This window comes from Aulonocara sp. 'chitande type north' Nkhata Bay, linkage group LG15, assembly GCF_057382095.1.
Source record: "Aulonocara sp. 'chitande type north' Nkhata Bay isolate Kocher_YH1m ecotype deep benthic linkage group LG15, A_spYH_male_GT1.1, whole genome shotgun sequence".
Taxonomy (NCBI): domain Eukaryota; kingdom Metazoa; phylum Chordata; class Actinopteri; order Cichliformes; family Cichlidae; genus Aulonocara; species Aulonocara sp. 'chitande type north' Nkhata Bay.
This window is the reverse complement of record NC_141358.1, coordinates 17,874,258-17,889,901: the sequence shown is the minus strand read 5'-3', so window position 1 is coordinate 17,889,901 and position 15,644 is coordinate 17,874,258. Positions and strand designations below refer to the sequence as shown.

The 15,644-nt window shown below is 40.0% G+C and overlaps 1 protein-coding gene across 7 annotated transcripts in view; it reads left to right on the top strand.

Annotated features, from left to right (window-relative positions):
- Positions 1-15,644, top strand: part of ryr3 (ryanodine receptor 3) — a 114,271-nt gene that overhangs the window by 91,487 nt on the left and 7,140 nt on the right. For 2 of the 7 annotated variants that reach the window (XM_086264736.1, XM_086264733.1), the window contains 30 exons: positions 442-536; positions 795-940; positions 1,160-1,247; positions 1,344-1,436; positions 3,038-3,205; positions 3,615-3,674; positions 3,771-3,905; positions 4,169-4,281; positions 4,558-4,657; positions 6,377-6,489; positions 6,724-6,775; positions 6,853-6,909; positions 6,998-7,097; positions 7,374-7,453; positions 7,557-7,633; positions 7,715-7,788; positions 8,729-8,743; positions 10,052-10,132; positions 10,274-10,362; positions 10,465-10,593; positions 10,692-10,796; positions 11,030-11,111; positions 11,275-12,557; positions 12,658-12,710; positions 12,793-12,955; positions 13,064-13,150; positions 13,546-13,746; positions 13,826-13,956; positions 14,446-14,488; positions 15,262-15,389. In XM_086264736.1, the coding sequence (XP_086120862.1) occupies positions 442-536; positions 795-940; positions 1,160-1,247; positions 1,344-1,436; positions 3,038-3,205; positions 3,615-3,674; positions 3,771-3,905; positions 4,169-4,281; positions 4,558-4,657; positions 6,377-6,489; positions 6,724-6,775; positions 6,853-6,909; positions 6,998-7,097; positions 7,374-7,453; positions 7,557-7,633; positions 7,715-7,788; positions 8,729-8,743; positions 10,052-10,132; positions 10,274-10,362; positions 10,465-10,593; positions 10,692-10,796; positions 11,030-11,111; positions 11,275-12,557; positions 12,658-12,710; positions 12,793-12,955; positions 13,064-13,150; positions 13,546-13,746; positions 13,826-13,956; positions 14,446-14,488; positions 15,262-15,389 (4,141 nt within the window). Of the gene's footprint in view, positions 1-441; positions 537-794; positions 941-1,159; positions 1,248-1,343; positions 1,437-3,037; positions 3,206-3,614; positions 3,675-3,770; positions 3,906-4,168; positions 4,282-4,557; positions 4,658-5,253; positions 5,351-6,376; positions 6,490-6,723; positions 6,776-6,852; positions 6,910-6,997; positions 7,098-7,373; positions 7,454-7,556; positions 7,634-7,714; positions 7,789-8,728; positions 8,744-10,051; positions 10,133-10,273; positions 10,363-10,464; positions 10,594-10,691; positions 10,797-11,029; positions 11,112-11,274; positions 12,558-12,657; positions 12,711-12,792; positions 12,956-13,063; positions 13,151-13,545; positions 13,747-13,825; positions 13,957-14,445; positions 14,489-15,261; positions 15,390-15,644 lie in introns of all 7 variants that reach the window. The other 5 variants (XM_086264737.1, XM_086264732.1, XM_086264738.1 and 2 more) reach the window with 3 other exon arrangements.

Genomic DNA, 15,644 nt, shown 5'->3' with positions numbered 1-15,644 from the left:
CCTTTTGCAAAAGCTGGCTTATTATTGTTTACAACTTGCATAGTTCTCACTTCTGTATAGCTGTATATCTCAGATTTCTGTAAAGTTATTTATTTCATATTCTGTATAGTTTTTCATATTTATATCCTGTACATAGCTTGTACTCACTACAGCCTGTACATACTTATAGTTATAGAATATTCACAACATACTTCATACCGTGTACATTATAACATACCATAATAGACCCATTTCTGTAATATACTTACATATCTATACTATTGCTAATATATATTGTAATATATCTATATCACTAAAGCACTTCTGGATGGATGCAAACTGCATTTCGTTGCCCTGTACCTGTGCATGTGCAATGACAATAAAGTTGAATTCTATTCTATTCTATTCTTGAAAATGTCAGTGTCTCAGCTGAGAAAATAATTTCCGGATGTTTATTCACAGTCTATTCTCAGCCAATCATCTGCAAAGCTGGAGCAGATCTGCTCAGAACCCATTTCCTGCACACACTGGATAAATTAAAGAAGAAGACGGTGAAGGTGAGCGCTTAAAATATACTGTACATGCTGTTGTAGTTGCACATTATATCCACTGTCAAGTGATGTCTGTGGTTCAAGTACTTTTTGTTTACTCAATTAATAGCTGCTGAAGTTGTGGTGTAAACATTCAGTAAATTTACATCCTTTTTGGAAAATAAAAATACTTCTTTGCTCAGAGAGAGGATGGAGAGAGGGGATTCTTATTGAAGATGTTCATACTAATAAACTGATTGTTGTTTATGCACTGCATATATGCAGGTGGTGGCTGAAGAGGAGCTGCTGAAAGCTGACAGCAAAGGTGACAACCAGGAGGCAGAACTGCTCATCTTGGACGAGTTTGCTGTGCTCTGCAGGGACCTCTATGCTTTCTACCCCATCCTCATTCGTTATGTGGACAACAACAGGTGCAAAATATATACACGCTACTTCTTGACCATCTCTAAAATGCTATTTAGTGGATTTTAGTGATTTTGCAATTTTTATGTCAACATTCAATACACTGAGGGGTTTTTTTTGTTTGTTTGTTTTGCTTTGGGGTTTTTTGGTCCAGTCCTGCACAGATGTAATCTGACAAATATTAAGTCCTTCCAGCTAAACATGCTTCATGTCTTTGTCCACTCCAGGTCCAGGTGGCTGAAGGAGCCGGATGGAGACTCCACTGAGCTCTTTAGGATGGTGGCTGAGATCTTCATCCTCTGGTGCAAGTCACATGTAAGCCTCGCTGTCCAGTCTTTCATGATAATAGTTACAATACCAAGATTAACTCATTTATTCCAGTCACGTTATTTCTTTGTTCTCTGAATCCAGAACTTTAAGCGTGAGGAGCAAAACTTTGTGGTTCAGAATGAAATCAACAATTTGGGCTTCCTAACTGGTGAAGGCAAGACTAAGATGTCTAAGGTAAAGATGGGGATGTGGGTCTTTGACTTGCTCCTGTGTCAGAATGATTTGAAACTTGGTGTGAGAACAGCTTTAAAATATCTTTAGTTTTAATTTTGTATCACTCAGCTTCGGCTGAAACAAAGAAATCCAAAAAAGAGAGATGTAAAATGTAAAAAAGATTAGACACTAACTGATGCTCACAACAATATAACTGAATCTGATAAAGTAAGAAATGTCATTAAAAAAAAAAGAAAATATGAAATATTACTTAACATGCTATTATTGGACGAGATCCTACTATAGATTTAACTGATAATAAGAAAAATGTCATAAGGTCAGACTAACCAGATTTAATGAATAGCAAGTGTTCACAAATATTATCGCCTTGCTGAGAATGAACCATGTTAGAAGTCCTGATCAGATTTTATGGGTAATCAGATGATAATAATCATTCTTTGAGCTTCTTTTAATATGGATTCATAACATAAATATTTTTCATTCAAGACTCTTTCCTTTTAAGGAGGGACTTTATTATACTGTGATGTTAAAATTAAAGTTTTCACAGGACCATGCATCCTGTTAAAATCTCGATTCAACAACTTTCTTTTTCACAAGACTGTAGATGACCTTTGTCTTTATTCATGAGGGAGATAAAGGACAGTACATTTTAATCATCTCTGGGTTTAAGCTGAATTCATGTAGCTCTTCTTTCCTTTATAATATCAGCACTTTGGAAAAGCATAACCTGAATATCCTTTGTTGATGTTCCAATATCACAGGTTCTGCTAATGTAAAGAAAACTTACTTGAACAAGCACTTTATTATGTTTTTAATCGCCCCTTTAACACATGCTGAACAAGACAAATATGCAAATGTGAGCTGTTTTATGAATCAACTCAGTGAGTTCGCACCCCTAAATTCACACCTACGCTAGGTTTACATTTGACATTTTTGTCGTAATAAAGTCTCTTAAAAATCTAGATGATGACAGCGTGTCGTCCAGCAGCCTCTCAACCAGCTGACACAGAGAGAGTTCGATGTTTATTTGTTTTGGCTGAGCATTTGATTTATTGGTACTCTGAGTGTCTTGGTTCAATTCTCACAGAAGAATTTTTTTTAAATTTTTTTTAAAGCTTCTCACCTTTTGAAGGACTCTGCTTGCTAAATGATTTATGGTGAAAGACTCCACTTTGGTCCCTTTGGTTGTGATTCATCTTTTTGAATGGTTTGTAGGTGAAACACCTTTTGCCCCCTTATTATAAAATGACTTAAATGTGATTTGAGAACCTGGTTGATCTATTCCGTTTTTTCCCTTACTTTTTGCTCTGTCTGTCTGTCTGTCTGTCTGCGTACGCATGCGCGCGCACACACACACTTTAAGAATTGATGCTCATATTAATCAGTATGTGGAAGTCCATGCGAGTAAAAAGCTCAGGTGTCAAACTGATCTAAACTCTCAATTTTCAAGAACTTTAATAATGACAATAAAGAAAATGTTAAGAGGAAAGGTATGTTTAAGGTCAAGGTAAATAATCATTATTTTTATAGTCTCTGATTACCTTCAGCTCTCACATTAGTCATCTTATGTTATGTCTCTTATATTTTCTTAACCTCTGTAGACAGGTGGGGACCAGGAGAGGAAACACAAGCTCCGACGTGGTGAATACTACTCCATTCAAACGTCTCTAATTGTAGCCGCCCTGAAGAAGATGCTACCCATCGGCCTTAACATGTGCACCCCAGGAGACCAGGAGCTTGTCTCTTTGGCCAAGATACGCTACAGCCTGGTGAGCTGACAAAATAGGACCTGGAACAAAGAATTTTAGATCACAGCATCTGTAGGGACGGCGTGCAGAGGTCCACATATACATGTCTGTTATGTTAGATCATAGATGACTTTAATGAAGTTGCAAGTCCAAAAAAATATGGAATACTATGAAGTGCAACTTGCTCTCATCACTGGTAGGTCTACAGGTAGAGTGTAGTCTGTGCATCCATCTTTAAGATGATGATAGATGGTCAGTCAGTTTGGTCTTTTTTTCCCATCAGCACTGCAGTCATCATACTTTGACACTTTCTTTCATAGGTGCACTTCTCTCAGGCTGGTGTGCTTTCTTTTGCATTGCACAAATAATCTGATGTTTTAATTAAATGAAGAAATATTTTAATAACACCACATTGCATGTCCCTTCATAGAAAGACACAGATGATGAGGTGAAGGAGCATTTGCGTCAGAATCTCCATCTCCAGGACAAGGTAAGATTGGTTCCAGTAGATTAGGTAATAAAACTGTTGATTTCATGTGCTTTTTTTTATTAGTCTTTTTTTAAATGATTGATTTTGGTGTTGTAGTCTGATGACCCAGCGGTCCAGTGGCAGATGAACCTGTACAAAGATGTTGTGGTGAAGAGCGAGGAACCAGCAAACCCAGAGCATACAGTGGACAGAGTCCAGAGCATCTCTGCTGCAGTCTTCCATCTGGAGCAGGTAAAAACATATTGACTGTTCACTACCGGACATTGACATGTTCTAGAATATTTAGTCATTTCAGTTTTTCAAATACCATTTTATTTCTTTGTGCAGCTAGCTTACTCACTGCTTTTGTCATTAACCTTCTGGACATTTTTTTCCCTATATTCTTTTACAATAAATTGAATTGTGGTTGTAGAATAATCCCAGTCTTAAAGGGTAGTTAAAAAGCTATGTGTAGCGTCCTTGTATAGTCACAAATGTCTACTATCCTCTTTTAGGTGGAGCAACCACTTAGGAATAAAAAGTGTGTGTGGCAGAAGCTGCTATCGAAACAGCGTAAACGTGCTGTAGTGGCTTGTTTCCGCATGGCTCCACTCTACAATTTACCCAGGTGAGTTAAAAAACAAACAAACACCTGCAACATTTCAGACAACGCAAAAAATGTCAATATCTAAATATTGGCATTCTCTATTTAAATAAACCAGTTAAGACATTGTCTTGTCTCAATCTAACCGTACATAACAAGCGATCACCAAATAGCCGTGGGAGGGTGGGCTCATTTTTCTTTTCTTGACTGTGTGCCCATGTAAAACCCCTCATCACCTCCCTAATGACATTCTCTCCTCTGTGTTGTTTTCTTGCATAACACTACCTCATCCTCCCTCAGATACAAAATTAATAATTACTTCCTGAATGGCTATCGGGAGGTTTGGCTGGAAAGGGCATTCAAAGCCTCCAGCTTTGACCGCCTGTTCTCCCTGCTGACGGTAAAGTGAAACTACGGGGTGAATGCTTCATCTGTTCAACCTCCCCCCTTCATCCACCAGGCTGTGGACCGATCTCTGCCTAGCAATCAACTGTCTCTGCACTGTTGATTCTGATTGGTCAGCTAGAATGAGCCTGAGAATTGAGTGAAACAAGCTTTATTGGAAAGTGGAAATGCACTGCAAGCCGCAGGCCTCTGTTTCATTTCAGGTGAACCCTAAAGGAAGCAATGAAGAAAGGAGAGAAGAAGAAAGGCAGAAAGAAATATATCAGTCTTGATTTTGTTAAGTTGATCAGCTGGTTTCCAACATTATGATTAGTTTCATTAAGATAAGAAAACAAAAACCCTCCTAAAGTGTGCATGCTCCTTTGACGAGGTAACTGCAGGTATTTTAGAGACCAAACATGACCAGTCAGAAGAGTCAGTGGATCCCACATTGACCAATCACCACCCTGCCTGAAATGCACTTCCTGTAATCCCTTCCTCCTCCCAACATCTCTCCTTCCTGTCTCCACCAAAAACTCACCAGAACCTACCCTAATGCCACTCTTACCTTCCCCTACCCCCCTTCATTCCTCCCCACCTCCCCCTCCTCAGGCATCGTGCTATCAACTTCTTCATCCCGGCCTATGAGAGACTTTGGATAGAGGCAGAGGAGTACTCCTTTGAGGAGAAGCTAGTTCAGGATCTGGCAGTAAGTACTGGGCTAGCCTTGGCCTCGCCCCATGTGCCCTGCGTTGGCACCCCTCTGCCAGTCCTGTCTGCCGAATGCTTCTTTAGCTCTGCACCTGTTGAGCCATGGGAGCGCCCCCGGGTGGGGACCTCGCCCAAAGCACCCAGGGTCCCCCGCTCTAGGCGCGCAAAACCCTTCAAACAGAGGTCCGTCAGGGGTCAGAGGCTGCATGATCAACTCAGGAGACACAGGGCCAGCTCCGGCACTCACAGCTCTAGAAAAGCAGGCTATGCCTTTCTGACAGCAGTGGTAAGGAGGGCCTTTCACTACAATAGGAGACTGTCACTAGCTGTTTGGCTGTCCGATCTGGATCCAACCCATCAGTTGTCGTTTTGCTGTACTCTGTAAGTCTGTAGTGTGAGTGTGAAGGTGAAATTCCAGTACTTTCTGTGGCCGTGACATCAGTGGCATGCTCGCGTAGTCATGTGAAGATCACATTTCATATTAGATCTTGCAGATGTGCAGCAAATTCATAAAAAAAAAAGGTTTCTCGCTGATTAAAGCTTTAAATACATGATGATTAGATTATAATCTGTTCCTTTCGGACGATTATTAATTTATTGTCAGTTTTATTTGACCAAACTGTCAGATTAGTTTGGGCTCTCGAAGACTGTGTGGTTTTGACAGTCCCTCTTTGTTAGGCTCCTTTGCCGTCTGGATCATTCCCCATGTTCAAATTCATATCACCCAACGGCTTACTGCTTGCATCTGTTTGCTGCAACATGCATGCATTTGAAAACGTGTTCCAACTCTGTTGTTCATGAGTCACTCTTAACGTCTTGTCCTATTCATGGATTACCAGGACCGAAAAAATCAAAATCATCTGCATGCTGGTACTAGGTGAATGTTAACAACTCATTTCAGTGTTTTGGACAAATGCGTGAAAGTGTCAGTGAGTTTGCAAAGATGTCAGTGAATCAAAGGTCTCGTGCATTGAGTAGTAAGCAGCTGCGATTTGAGCAGAGCTAATAGTTCACTCCTGTGCAGAAAACACCAATGAAGATTGTGGAGGAGGAGGAAGAGGAGGTGGCTGAGATCCAGCCCGACCCTCTCCACCAACTCATTCTGCACTTCAGCCACAATGCTCTGACAGAAAGAAGGTGAGATGGTTATGACTCTGCTTTTAAGCAATTAGCAAACTTTTTTTAATCACTTCCAGAGCACATATTACATATTTTGCCCCGTGGCCTGTTTTAATTTTTGTGTATCCAAGTTTGTGAGGTAGCTGCTGTGATAATTGTCTAACATTTAATCAATATCAATTTGTCCGTTTTGTGTACTTTAACCAGCAGAATATATGATATTAACACAACATGACTTTATTTTTTTCTCAGTCACTTGGAAGAAGATCCTTTGTATATTGCGTATGCAGACATGATGGCAAAGGTAGTGTTCTTTCAAATTTAATTCATCAATTATCAGCAAATGAAATCAAACCCTGAAGCGAGCCTTTGTGTTCTCAGAGCTGTGCAGAGGATGAGGAAGAAGAAGAGGAAGAAGGGAAAGAAAAGACATTCGAGGTACCCTGGTGGGGGCTTGTAGGAAAGGTGGTCAGTCTCCTTAAAATGTAGCTTTCCTCATTACTGTATGTGTGTGTTCGTCCCTCAGGAGAAGGAGATGGAAAAGCAGAAGATCCTTTATCAGCAGGCGAGGCTGCACGCTCGTGGCGCTGCTGAAATGGTGCTGCAGATGATCAGCTCCAGTAAAGGTAATGATCTGTTTCTTACTCAGCTACGCAGCTGATTTACTGTTGTGTCCGAAGCAGTGTTACAGCAGAAAATGGTTGCTCTTAATCCTCTGAGGTCTAAGTTGTCCTCCTTGTCTTCTCCATTTAAGTTTTTCATGCCTTATTTTTACCTGTTTGTGATCTGTAAAGCACTTTGTAACTATATTTAGAGAAGTGCGTGCTTGTATTTGTTTGTAGAGATTATGAATTACCTTAACTGGCTGCTTTTTGTTTTTTATCTTAAATTTTTGCTATCAGGTCGTCTGGGCCCCATGGTGACCTGCACCCTCAAACTGGGCATCTCCATCCTAAATGGAGGCAACGTGCAAGTTCAGCAGGTGAGGTCATTCTGCACTGTGTGTACATACCGCCAGTTTATGACTTTAATTTCCCATTTCATTTTTTTGACAAGACTGTAATGCTTTACTTCACCCATCGCAGAAAATGCTCAATTACTTGAAAGAAAAAAGAGATGCAGGCTTTTTCAAGAGTCTTTCAGGACTAATGCAGTCCTGCAGGTCGGTACTATGATATTATTCTTCCTGGAAACAAACGCATGATTCATATGCTCATATTTGATTTTGAGGTTCTTCTCCTAGTGTCCTGGACTTGAATGCATTTGAGAGACAGAACAAAGCAGAAGGACTCGGCATGGTGACAGAGGAAGGTTCTAGTAAGTGAAGTGGACTTTCATTAGATGCATTGTGTGACATCTACTTTGTTTTCTCTTTCAAACTCCATATTTGTGGACGGTTTCTCTTGAGGTTCTCAGAGTAGACGCCTGCTGCTGAAACACCTGATATTATCCTTGATTACACCCAACAGAAGATTATACCCTTCCCCACCCCTCAATGAACTAATGCTGAACCATGCCAACTTTAACATCAGCATCTATTGAAAGCTCTTAATTAATGCTAATTCATAGTTTCTGTATGGCCTTTGAAATCAAAATTTATTTGCTATGGATGTAAATTTTGATTAATAGAAATAGTTTGCTGCTTGTCAGTGTGGTGTCTTTAATGTCTTTTTTTGCAGTAATCAAAGTACAAGTAAATTACATTTGTATATATATTTTTGGACTTTATACAGTGGAAGATATGGGATTATATTGGGTTACTGTATGGGTTTCTTAATGAAGGTTAGGTTAAATAAAAATATTTAGTCTTAGAGGACATGGTCCAGCATTAAAACAAGACCTATCATCTCTCTCTAACTTCCAACAAAAGCACTCTTCACTTGATGCTTCTCACATCAAAAGTCTGTTTGTTCATCATTCAGTTCTCTGCTAAACATTTCCACTGAGTTCTGTGTTTAACAGTTCACTGTTACTACTCGTGTCTGTTAACGTTACAAACTTTTCACCATGACTGAATTCTTATTTGGTCCTCATCTTATTAGATGGTACATAGAAATAACCCAGGCCTATGATTTTTATTTTTTTTCTTTCTCCCCATCAGAAAACAAATTTCTTTTTAATTGCATGTCTTTGTTTTTCACTAGTAGCTGATATATTCATATCTCTTGGTATTGTAACTCAATGTCCTCTCTTTTTGCTTATGTCTTCGTGTATTGTTCGTCTCCTTCCTGTCATTTTAAAAACCCATCGATGGCAGTCCACACTGAGCGGGGTAAATAGCAAATTTAGATCATGCTGATATGGCTATGCTTTCACCCTGAATGTCCCCTCCATATCTGTGGTCCATACTCCTTGCTTTATATGGTACCCAGCCCTGCCCTTCCCCAGATGCCTATAGGGAGACACTGTGCATGCCAACTGTTAGAGTACACAGAAAGTGGATCTTCAGAATCCACTGACTGTCCTTTTCTGTGATATTTGTTCCCATTCCCTTCATGTTAACATTTACTAATGCAAATCCTATTACTGATGCTCAAATATGTCAGTCTAAGGCTATCAGTGCCACTTCCAAAGGGTTTGACTTGAAGGTCTGTGGATCATTCCACAGCCTTAAAAAGCTTTGTCTTGCTTTCTACTTGGGGCCTATTTCACAAAGCTGGTTATGATACAGATGTTTAACTTTCACATGGTTTTATATGCTTAAAGAACTGTACTGTGCTCATTTCATATAGCTCTGTTGACTAGCTGATTTTTAAAGTAAATTAGGTAATCCCGTCGGTCCGCTCTTTGTCAGGCCCAGTCATGGCCTGCATGTGAAAGTTATCAGGCTTCCTCCAGCTTATGGAAATGTCCTAGTGTTTCACTGTTGTTTAAGGAAAGAGCATTTTTACAAAAAAAAAAAAAAAGCACTTTGGATTCAGTTTTGAATCTGCAATCTAAAGGCCCCAGACTTCAAAATGTTTGGAACATGAAACCTGTCCTGCTTGCGTCATATTAATTGCTTTTGAGGGGAGATTCACATATTATTAGTATTATTGTTATTATTGTTATTATTCCTTCTCATGTTGAAATAAAAAGGTAATGCTTTATAATAAGGTTCTTGTATTAAGTGTTAGTTAATGTATAATAAGATGCTTGTAACTCCTGACAGAATGATTATTAACATTATGCAACCCAAATTAACCACCTTTTACAGTGTATGCGTTGTTTTTTTAAGTTAGCTTTTATTATTTTATGTCTAATTTATTAAGAACATAGTGGACAGAATGACAGAGCTATGAAAAGCATTATTAATAAGTTAATAATAATATATTTACTAACCTTGTAAGCCATTGTTCTCACATTAAATGCAACAGTTGCAAAGAAAACATAGTTGGCTATTAAGTTCATAGTTTATAATACATTATTATATGTTATTGTTTAGTATGCTATGTATATAACATCTTATTAACATCTTAAGAAGGACTTATAAGAGCCTTACTGCTGTTAACTAACACTTATTACAAGGACTGCAATATGAAGTGTTACCAGTAAGTATTGCAGAGTTTCAGCTGTGTTCACCAAAATATTTCCTCTCAAGGCTCCAAGGTGCTACAGAATGATGAGTTTACTAAAGATCTTTTCCGGTTTTTGCAACTTCTGTGCGAGGGCCACAATGGAGGTGAGGCCCTCTTTGAGTTTATTCCAAATTTCTATTCCAAATTTCATCGGAAACACAAGAGTTTGTTTGCACAAGTTTAGTTTATTGCACCGGTTTTACAAAAAAGCATCGAGGCGTTGAGAATATTTGTTCATCTTTCAGATTTCCAGAATTTTCTGAGAACCCAAACTGGAAACACAACCACAGTCAACATCATTATCAGCACTGTGGACTATCTGCTCCGTCTTCAGGTGATTAAAGCACAAAACTGAGGGCTGGATCCATCTTTAGTATGATCGTCACCATCTTTATTGCGTTTGTTTGACCTGTTTCTCACTGTGGTTCTCCTTCAGGAATCTATCAGTGACTTCTACTGGTACTACTCTGGCAAAGAAGTAATTGATGAAACTGGAAAGCGAAACTTTTCCAAAGCGTTATCTGTAGCAAAGCAGATATTTAACTCGCTGACTGAGTACATCCAGGTAAGATGCTGATCTCTCGCTCAGCACTGTTGAGTTTGTCAAGTCGGGATTAAAATATTTCATGATGTTTTTTTCTTCACTGTATTTTTTTCCTGCAGGGTCCATGTATTGGGAACCAGCAGAGTTTAGCACACAGCAGACTGTGGGATGCAGTGGTGGGCTTCTTGCATGTTTTCGCCAACATGCAGATGAAGCTGTCTCAGGTATGATGCAACTTGTACAATTGTAACAGGCTAATAGACTTTCTCATTTCTGTGAGGAGGTGCATCGCTAAGTAGAGCATTGCAGCCACAGCATGTAGTTTGTTTTGTAGCAGAAAACATGTCATTTCTTATTATGATACTTACATACAGTATGCCATAACACCAAACATTGAGTGCAAATGGCTAATTGCTTAAGACAAACCACTGAATGATAGTTGACCATGTACTTGTAGGATGCCAGTCAAATTGAGCTGCTGAAAGAACTGATGGACTTACAGAAAGACATGGTGGTCATGCTGCTGTCTCTGCTTGAGGGTAAGAGCCTGAAGTTTTAATGTAATTTTGGAGAAAATACCAAAAACAGAAAAAAATAATTGGGCTTTAAAGACTAAATACACATGTACAAAAAAAGTTGTCTTTTAAGTACATATGTCATTGTCTTTGTGTATGATTATAAAATGTGTGCCTTACTTCCCAGGTAATGTGGTTAATGGAACAATTGGAAAGCAGATGGTTGACACCCTGGTGGAGTCTTCCAGCAATGTGGAGATGATTCTCAAGTTCTTCGACATGTTCCTGAAATTGAAGGATCTCACGACCTCTGACAACTTCAAGGAGTATGACCCTGAGTGTAAAGGCATCATTTCTAAGAAGGAGTTCCAGAAGTCCATGGAGAGCCAGAAGCAGTACAGCCAGTCTGAGATCGAATTCTTGCTCTCGTGTGTAGAGGCGGACGAGAATGACATGTTCAACTACAAGGAGTTTGTGGAGCGGTTCCACGAGCCAGCCAAAGACATCGGTTTCAACGTGGCAGTCCTTTTGACCAACCTGTCTGAACACATGCCGCATGACTCCCGACTTGCCACTTTCTTAGATCTGGCTGAAAGTGTGCTTAGTTACTTTGAGCCTTACCTGGGTCGTATTGAAATCATGGGCAGCGCAAAGCGAATCGAGAGGGTTTACTTTGAGATCAGCGAGTCGAGCCGCGAGCAGTGGGAAAAGCCGCAGGTGAAAGAATCCAAGCGTCAGTTCATCTTTGACGTGGTGAACGAGGGCGGAGAGAGCGAGAAGATGGAGATGTTTGTGAATTTCTGCGAGGACACCATTTTTGAGATGCAGCTGGCCTCACAGATCTCTGAGCCAGAAGTGGTTGAACAGCCCGAAGAGGACGAAGAGGAAGATGGACACAGCATCCTGGAAGAGCTGACTGCAGAGGAAGAGCACACCCTGGAGTCTGCCTCTGCCTTCACCACCGCATGTCGCTCAGTCAAGAGCAAGATTGCACACGTCCGCCAGATGTTTTCCATTAAAAACATGCGCAAGAAGTTGAAGAAACTCAAGAAGCTGAGCATCAAGGAGATAATCACAGGCTTCTTTGCCTTCTTCTGGATGCTGTTCACTGGGTTTTTTAAGGGTATCTACAGCCTCATCTTTGGTTTCTTCCACGTCATTTGGTCCTCCATGTTTGGTGGAGGTTTAGTCGAGGGAGCCAAGAACATAAAGGTGACGGACATCCTTGGAAACATGCCTGACCCGACTCAGTTCGGCATCCACGGAGATGTGATAGAGGGAGAGAAAGTGGAGGCTATAGAATCATTAGGAAACCTGGACATAGCGATGGCACCAACAGGGGACGTTGTAGAGGTTGACATGATGATGGAGATGCTGAACGCGCCTAAAAAAGAAGGAGGAAAACATGTGGAGCCAGGCCTGGGGGATGTTTGCGAGCTGAGTGCTGAGCCCTCCGCTGATCATAAGAAGGTCCATAGTCACAAACACAACTTAGATATCTGCCTTTAATTCCCCCTTCCATCCATCCTCTCATCTTATATAAATGTTTTTTTGTTTTTGTTCTTTGCAGAAAGCTGCTGCCAAGAAGGTTGAAACCCCTGAGAACGAACCAGAAAAAGCAGAGTGAGTAACACTAAGTGAAATTAAAAGTAATTGTCATCAAAATAAAATTAACTTTAAAGCAAATAAAAAATGATAAATACAGTACAGAGAACCAAGAGAAGGAGGATAAACCAAAGGAGGAAGAGGCTAAGGAGCCAGTGACAGAGGAGAAGCCCAAGACCAGGTCAAGTCAGCCTAAAGAGCCAGCACCTGCGTTCATGTCCAGTATTTTTGCAGTTCTGGATGTCTATCTGAACAAGACGCTGGTAAGTCATCATACTTGGTTTCATTTCTTATGCAGTTATCTCTAAAATGTGGGCACACTTTGAAAGCTATCAATAGTTAGTCTTACTGTGAAACTTCTTTCCTCACAGAACTACCTGGCTCGTAACTTCTATAACCTCCGCTTCCTAGCGCTGTTTGTGTGTTTTGCCATCAACTTCATTCTGCTCTTCTACAAGGTAACTCAAGCGTTAAAGTTTCAGTCAAAGTGGAGCGCAGATTTTCCATAAAACTGAAAAGTGACAAAAGGTGACATGACATGAATATCACAAGTGAATTTGCGCTGCCACTTAAATAAGAAACACAAAACAAGGAAGTCTAAAACAAGTCATTAAAACTTTGACCAAAACTTTCATAAAAAAAGTCTGTTTAGACAGCCTTTAAAACAGCAACGTGTTGAGTGCTGTGTTGTAGCAGAGAGACATCAATCAATAATTCCTGAAAAGCTTCATATCGGTGGAGGCGTTCCCAATGATCATAGAAGTCAAAATGCAAAGATAAAGCTGGAAACATCTGGTAAAAATGTCCCAATATATTCATTATGTGAGTGTACAAGTTATTTTTTGCGCTTCAGGTCACTGGTGAAAGTGATGAAGAAACTGATGATGAAAACCGCTGGGGTGCTGACGAAGAGGATGACGAGAACACGTTCTTTGACATGGATGAGTTTGTGCTTCAGGAGAGCACCGGCTACATGTTACCAACGCTGCGCTTCTTGGCAATATTCCACACCGTCATCTCGCTCGTCTGCCTGGTCGGGTACTACTGCCTGAAGGTGGGGAATGCCTTTGTTTGGCTGAAAATGGTCACTTTCTAAAAGATGCAGTCTTACTGTCCCAGTGTTTTGATTTCAGGTTCCTTTGGTGGTTTTTAAGAGGGAGAAGGAAATTGCCAGAAAGCTTGAATTTGATGGGCTGTACATCACTGAGCAGCCATCTGACGATGATATCAAAGGCCAGTGGGATCGACTTGTAATCAACACCCCGTGAGTTTGTGGCCTTGTTAAAAATGTGGTTTGGATTTTGTTTGAAATTATCTCGTTTAAAAATAGTATATAAATATACGTTCATCTGGACGTAGCGTTTTCCAGATGAACAGAATCAACTTTTGGAGGTCAGACTGTTACCTTTATAGCACACAAAGTGCTTTCTACTGTCTTCTTCACCCAGTCACATAAATATTCATACCAGGCTTTTATCTATCCCAAGCACTAAATTTTCCCACTCCGATAAACGCATTGGGTGCGACTTGGTTTTCAGTATTTTGCCTGAGGATGCTTTAACACATGGACTGGATGAACCGGAGATTGAGCCCAGATTGATTGATAAATAAACCAATTCCAGATGGATTTCTGATTCTCATTTATGTCTCCATTTGTTAATTGTCTGATCATTAAATATCTGATATTAGGGTTAAATATTAGACAATATTACAACAGGTGAACTGAGTCTCTGTTGTTCACTTTCCATTACAGATCCTTCCCAAACAACTACTGGGACAAATTTATCAAGCGCAAGGTGAGTGTGGAGGAATGAGATGACCATTTTCCTGGATTAATGTGGGATTAAACCTATTCTTAAATTGAAAACCTTTTCATGCTAGTTTTGAATGATTTTTTTTATTTTCTTCTTAGTTTGGGACTAGGCTTAATCTTCGATGTCAGGGAAGCTGGTTTGCAGGCTGTATTATATTCTAAGCTTGACCCTTTAGCGCGATTAGACTAATGTCGGTGTAGCTCACACTGAATATGGAAAAAACACATATTTGTTTTTCTAAATTGCAAAATCCCCCGAGGGTACTTGTGTTTTAAGGGTGACTAGTGTCACTTTCTCTAAACTGAAATACTAGACAAACTCTCAAACACTTTAGACTTTCTTACCCACAGCTTGGAGTAATAGAAAGCCACTTTAAGCAAAAATACAGTTCATGATTTGTTGGGAGCTATTCGCCTGTTATTCTAAGATTGTTCCCCATCCCACCCACTGTCAGATGACTATGTATGTGTTGACTTTTAAATAAGATAAATAAAGATAGTTTTGAACTGTGAAACATGCAAAGCTGCCCTCGAAACAACTTAAGAATAAAATATGGAGCTGGAGGTGTAGGAAGAGCCTCTAATGGTGGTTGGCGCACAGCTTGTAGATACATTAACGCCACCCTCTGGTGGCAGTTGTGCATTACATTAGATACTACACAGTTAGTTGCATGCCATTCAGTTTTTGTTTTTTTTCATTGCTAGTTAAAGTTAACTAATGAACCTGTTCTCTCCTGTGCTCCTCTATATGTGCAGGTTATTAACAAATATGGTGATCTCTATGGAGCAGAACGCATTGCTGAGCTTTTAGGCCTAGATAAGAGTGCTTTGGACTTTGACCCCACAGTGGAAACTGTTGAGAAAGAAGCGTCCCTGGTATCCTGGTGAGAACACACCTCCCGTTTTCTTATTCCTCCTTCAGAGATGCGCATGCAGTAAACACATTTATATATTACATTACGTGACTCCAATGTTGTAATAGAGTACAGTCAAGGAGGGTTTTTAAGACTCTCCTTGACTAGAGATGAACAATTTTGAAGAGATGCACCTGGTCGTTGGCAAGAACTGCCACAGAAACTACAAAACTGTACCTACTCTTATCTATCTCTATTAACATGACTTGACCAAGTACAAACTCA